Raw genomic sequence first — 6,559 nt, 5'->3', positions numbered from 1 at the left:
GGGTCCTATTCAGCTCTCAGGCATCCATCCTAATCGTTGAATGTTAAATTGAGTTGATCAGGCTCAACTAACAACAACAACTAGAACATTTACCCGGAACCCAATGGTCCCACTACCTTTGTTGTAACATTAATGACCCAAGGCACGGTCTGAATCGACCTGCTCTGATACCAATTGTAACACCCATACCAGACGTATCTAGAAAGTCTGGCACGTGCGTTAATATTAGTACTGGATACATTAAAATATACAACAATTAAAAACTTCGAATGAATAATATTTACATCAAGCTACGTTCGTATAAATAATAATACAACACAACTCATCCATACTTAAAAATACATCCTTGATGTCCATAATGTCCTGCAGCTTTACAAACGAGCCCTTGAAGTAATATCCATCCGGCTCCGCACATACATAATCATCCTGCTTATCTGAAACAAATAAGGATTGGGATGAGACATAACGTCTCAGTGAGTTCCCCTAAATCCTAGGCTATAGGCAACCTCAAGGGGAAACCTACGGTCACCACGTGTCTACATTACAACATGACGGTTGATTATACGTGTGTGGAGACTTGCATACTTAGACGGTAGTGCTTACTAGAGCCGTCATAATCTTATCTCACCTGTTATAGGTTCCTCATCTATACATGTCATGGCGGTTGTGGGAACCTAAACCGCATTGCCAAGTGTACACTTACGTAACAAGGCCTAAACATAAATAACATAGCATATTCATGACATGATTCTATTCCGGACGATTAGGGAAACCTAGGGTCGCCACGGCCATAGCTTTCTTTACTTGTCCTATACATATCTTGCTCTCGTCTAATAGCATTTCATTCTCTTATTCTTGTTCTTAAACATATCATACATGGGCTCGATCATGAGCATAAACATAACATAATCGTAATCATCATAAACATAATCGTGTCTAAGTTCATTCATGGGTTAGCGTTGAACAAACAATTATTATCTTGATTCATTTTACGGATAGTCCCGGGTGGAGTAACCCCGAGAACAATCCCATACATGACCGATGTACGTACATCGGACTCCCTCGGTGTCGTGCGGGTCCCTTGCGGCTTAAACCGTTCCCCTTAGGTCGAGAACCTCCCGTATCCCTCTGGCGTGGATAACAAGAGACACGAGCACCTACGCTTGTTAGTCATGGTCTTGTCGTGCATATAAGTTAAACATATACATACTTGATTGTTTACCTCAGAACCTTAATCGAACCGATTAGTGGTAAACTCTTACTTGTTCATATTCATACCTAATCATGGTGGAGAGACTAACTAGTCAATCCACGGCTTACATACTTGCTAACTCATTCTAGCTCTTGTGAGAAGAGATTACACTTCACGTCTTATCTTTCTAGGGATTCTTGCTATACATACTAGTTCTCGACTAGCTAAGCCGAGGCTCTACATACATTCCCTTTCTTAGTTCATTACTACCCCATCATGCTTAGACTCTCTTGAGCCATCCTTGTAATTCATGCTAACATTGCCATGATTAATGATGCAAGGATCAATTGACGAGTTGTGCAAATTTCCAATAGTTACTAAAGACTGAAAATGCCAAAACCCAAGTCTTAAGCCATTTAGAAAATTCTATGATTTCATAAGGCCAAGTTTGTTCCAGTTGAGAAATGAGTGAAAACAGTCAAAGAATACTTCGAAACGATCGCCTCGGACCCCCACACGACTGCCCCCAAGCACCCGTGCGCAAGACAACGCGGACGTTGTCCTGTCTGGGGCGCCTGGCGCCAGGAGTTGGGCGCCTAGCGCTGGCTCCCTGTGTGTGGGCGCCTAGCGCCCTTGTACAGGCGCAGCGCTGCGAACTTTCGCGTTTTCGGTGCTTTCGGCTACGGGTTTTCGCCATTTTCGACCCAAAACTCGTCCAATTTGACCCTGTAATGCACCAAACACATCCAACAACTTGTATAGACTTATTTAAACATATACCATGGCAATTTTAACATGTAAACAACTAGGATTGGCTTGGGGTACTAAAGTTCCATAAAAACTAAACTAACATAAATCATGATTTTTCTACAAGATTAATCAATCCCAAAGGTGGGTAATCTATCTATGGAACTCACCTAGCTTGTTCCTTGTGTTTGCCTCAAGCTTCAAGCTTCTCATGTTCAAACCCTAACTTTGATTCCAAGCTTCTACTCATTCCCTTTGTTGTTTCTTGCTCTAGAAGTTGCCATGATCCTTGCTTGACCATCTTTGATCCAACCCAAAGCTTCTTCACCAAAACCCTCATCTCATGATTTATTCCCTTGTGAGGTTAGAGTGGAAGAACAAGCCCAATACAAGCTCATACTTGTTCCTTGATCTTGGAAGTACCATACATAAGCTTGATCATGAGGAGGAAGAAGTTTTGGAATGGATTGGTGGAGCGAGTGAGTGAAGGGGCGATGGAGAAGAGTAGAGAGAAGGAAGAGCAATTCCTTTTTCCTCAAACCTAGAGAGAGGAAAGATGGAAAGGAATGAGATATTTTGGGAGAAAACCAAATAAATATCCTTACCACGTGCAATTACTCAATTGCCCTTGCCTTAAACGTGATTAGCTTGACTCTGGTACATAAGTCCATACTTTACTAATATCACTTAATAATATCCTCAATTGTACATAACATACTTCACCATAATTGTTTCCTATGACTCTTAGTCCTCTGATACGTTTGTCAGATAAAATTCCCATTAGCAGATGAGCGGGATGTTACACTGTTCCTGAGGGTGAGCCTGAGGCGGCGACTCAGACACGACGTCGTCGTGTTCCGTTGATACCGTCATATCCTGCTGGAGAACCTCCCTTTCCTGGGGGACCTGAGACCACGTCACTGTTGACCGACAACGCGAGGCACGTGGCGAACCCTCTTTGGGTGAACCATAATGATGTAAGTGTTTAAATTGTTTAAAATTCTTTAAATGCTTTAAAGTGATTATTTAAAATCGACTTGATATATCTTGATTGCATGGCGGACTTGGGGGCGATTGGGAAGTGGTCATGGGGAGGGATGACCTTAGCCTACCTGTACGCGTATCTGGATGATTATGTTATCTTGAATAACAGAACGATGGCTGGCTATACGACTCTTTTTATGGTAATAATTTAATCTTTATCTTAATTTCTTTAGGAATTTATTAGAGTAAATGATATTATCATGTTAGATCATTTTATAATGTTTTAGATTTATTGAATATTTAACTCGAATAATTATTTTTGTGTATTATTTATTTTGTTGCAGGGATGGATTTTGGAGCATTTGCCAGGTCCTTACCCAAGGAAGTGTAACCCGGAGTGCGAGCCGCAGAGACCATGTGCTGGGAGATGGCTTACTAGCAGAGGGCATAAAGATGTGCACCATTACCGCCTACGCCTGGATCGCTTGGAGGTGGATGACGTTAGGTTTTCTACCTATGGTGATCACAAAGACGTGCACCCATTTCAGTTCCTGTCAACTTACTCGAGATGTCTCATGTGCGGGAAGGAGAGGGTGTACCATCATTTACTTGAGCGGGTAAAGAGGTAGTTATCCTTTGTGTAGGACATTCCCAGACATCCGTCAGATGTCCCTCTGGTGCCTACACAGATGCTGACCACTGTGTTGATGGACGCTCAGCCATGGTTATTCACTGTTTAGGGAGATGGGTGTGAGAGACCATGGCAGCATGCTCCTGGCTACATGGCTTGGTATGCTAGAGTCTCTCACCCTCGCATTCTCCCACCTGATGATGGATCCCCTCCTAGACCGGCGAACGTGGAGCAGATCATAAAGGAGGAGCATGCCAGGGAGATGCCTGACACACCGACGATCGTCCGGGATGTGGCGCACATAGCTGATGATATTGTGGCCAGGAAAGCCGAGATGAGCAAAAAGGAGATTGTCCAGGAGGTCATGCGGATAGCTAGTGCTACTTGCCCTGCCCTTACTTATTAGATTGCCAGGCGGCGCAGGGGGCAGCAGAGGCAGGGTTGGCAGGGCTGATTATTATTAGGATTTTTTTATGTATTTTTTGACTATGATGATCATGATGTATTATTATGACATGTTCCGTACATTTTCCTATTTCTATGACATATACGTACTATCGTTTTATATTATTTCTTGCGTTTTAATTTTACCATGTTCCTGTTATATATTGGATGAATATGATTAGGTATCAATCAGTTATTATATGAAAATTTTAGAAGAATTTTCAAGTGGTTATTTGATGAAAATCTTAGATGAAAATGAATATGAAAATGAAAACTGGTTAGGAAAGAGCTTCTGGAAAATGGTCAAGCACGTAGCGGCAGTTAACAACCGCTGACTTCAGCTTCAGCCTTGTTAACAACCGCTGAGTTCCAGCGGTTGTTAACTGCCGGCGTATCATGTAGCAGTTGTTAACTGCCGCTGGGGGTATTAACGTCATTTACTTGTGTCAATAGGAAGTATCCTATGTCAGAAAAACAATTTTCTTTCTAAGATGGTATCAGAGCCTCTTCACGGTTCTGGGCCACCTGTTGTCAGGTTTCCGTTATCGGGCCACCCGTCATTTATGTTCACGCTTCAGATGTCTAATCCTGAGCGTGAGGGGGTGTGTTAAGAGTCTCACATCGGTTAGGAGTTGGCCTGACAATTTGTTTATAAGTGGGGGCAATCCTCACCTCACAAACCAGTTTTGTGGAGTTGTGTTAGGTCCAACCACGATTTCTAAGAGAAATGTTTATCATTTTAAGCATTAAAAGACCATTGTCTTGTAGTCAAACATCCCCAACCAGTGCCATGTGTTGATAGTTATTTACCAATGCAATTATCGATGGAGTTGATAATATATGCCTTACTATAACTTGAATTTTTTATATTATCATGCTACCTGCTTAGAGGCAGAGATATATTATGGTGAAACCCTTAATATTATCGTTAATGCATCTCAAAGGCTTGAGTAGTAATCATTCTGGCTATTTTCAATTATAACCAAAAGCAAGTTGCCCAATTTAGGAGACTGCACATGACTACATTGACAGAATTATACAAAAGCATACATCAATCACCTATTCAATGCTCATGAAATACTGGCATAAACAGACTCTGTTATAAATATATGAATTTCTTTGCTTGAAATTTTGACTAAAATATATATTCTTTTGCTACACTTCTGTTAATCTAATTTTGATTCTTTTGAACAAATGTTGCAGTTTTATTATTCAAAATACAGAACTGTTGCAAGCATGCATGCATGCATACATACATACATACATACATACATTTGAAATACATTAAAACAACATTTTATAACATATGCAAATAAACTTTGACATTGTCTTGTTGAATTATACGACACTCAGCATAATTAAGCTCGAAGTTTAGCTTTCAAAGACTCACAATATGCAATAATTCTTTGATTTCTTGACTCATGAGTTGCTGCACTGAAATTTCACTCAACGAAGTGTTTAATGGTGTAATCTCTGTGGAAAAACTCTGTGATACATATTTCATTGTTGGTCGAGCCCAAGGACTGAGATTTAAGCATCCAAATGCTACTACGGCAACACGGATTATGTCAAGTAAAACCATCGCATTATTTGGAAATAGGAGACGTTGGTCTAATACTACACATAATTTCATGCCTTGAGTTGATGCCGAGTGAAGTGATGACAGTATATCACCAGGGTGTCTTCCCATTAGAGTTTCAAGTGCCACTACTCCAAAACTATATACATCACACTTTTCACTAACAACCATGGTATATGCAAGTTCTGCATTTATATGAAATCACCAAGAGTAGATTAAAGGATGCAAAGAAAATAATTGAGATTTACTACACTATTAGCATGCTCGTTGTCCACTCTCATTCTCACACGCCAAAATTCACTACAAATTAAATTGATATTTTCATTCATTCATTGTGCTACGTATATGTCACTGCATAAGATAAGCCTAGTATTCGTGGACATGAAAACCATTTCTTAGCAGCAAGCTTTGATGGAGACATGATAAAAAAAATTCCATAGACTTTGTGGTATTATTGGTTATGCAGGGGACCCCGATGAAGGAATCATCTTTCCCCTCCATGAAATATTTCGTTAACAATTTGTATATCATTTAAATTTATTAATAAGGAGGATGAATTAAATTTTTTCATTGTATTTATTGTTTGTTATAAAAGAAGATATAGTACAGTAATGAATTTTTTTTTTTGGTCTAGACAGTAATGAATATTTTGTTAACTAAATAATTAATATAATTGATAATTTAAAAGGAGGGTAAATATTTCTGTGTTAACCCTCTGATTCTCAGAAAAATGAACTATAATAATCCGTAATGGAGCTTGGATTCATATGGAGTTCAAAAATTCACTCTTAAATAATTTTTTTAATGGATCTTGGATACATATGGAGTTCAACCATCTTGTTTCTTTTTATGTAAAGGCTTTGCCCCATTGGTTACGTCTAGATATGGACATGCATGTCCCTCTAAAGTCGACTATTGTCTTAGTCAATTACCAAGTCTTGTGCATAAGTGTCCCTTTTAGGGTGCAAATTTTTCTTCTTCG

At 39.7% G+C, this 6,559-nt stretch overlaps 1 protein-coding gene across 1 annotated transcript; it reads left to right on the top strand.

Moving 5' to 3' along the window:
- The first annotated feature begins 3,096 nt into the window (after positions 1-3,096).
- On the top strand, positions 3,097-3,960 carry LOC146904041 (uncharacterized). The gene is made up of 3 exons (XM_085728216.1): positions 3,097-3,123; positions 3,268-3,540; positions 3,664-3,960. The coding sequence occupies exons 1-3, from the start codon at positions 3,097-3,099 to the stop codon at positions 3,958-3,960; spliced, it is 597 nt and encodes a 198-aa protein (XP_085584342.1).
- Positions 3,961-6,559: the final 2,599 nt, after the last annotated feature.

This window comes from Medicago sativa, chromosome 7, assembly GCF_051527215.1.
Source record: "Medicago sativa cultivar Bolivia chromosome 7, Bolivia_mono, whole genome shotgun sequence".
In the NCBI taxonomy this organism is placed as follows: domain Eukaryota; kingdom Viridiplantae; phylum Streptophyta; class Magnoliopsida; order Fabales; family Fabaceae; genus Medicago; species Medicago sativa.
This window is presented reverse-complemented; position numbering and strand designations above follow the sequence as displayed.

Bases quoted from the DNA above. Each gene is read 5' to 3' on its own strand.
- LOC146904041 (XM_085728216.1), top strand. From the start codon at position 3,097: ATGGCTGGCTATACGACTCTTTTTATG. The intron at 3,124-3,267 runs GTAATAATTTAA...ATTTTGTTGCAG, and splicing joins GCTATACGACTCTTTTTATG to GGATGGATTTTGGAGCATTT. The intron at 3,541-3,663 runs GTAAAGAGGTAG...TTCACTGTTTAG, and splicing joins ACCATCATTTACTTGAGCGG to GGAGATGGGTGTGAGAGACC.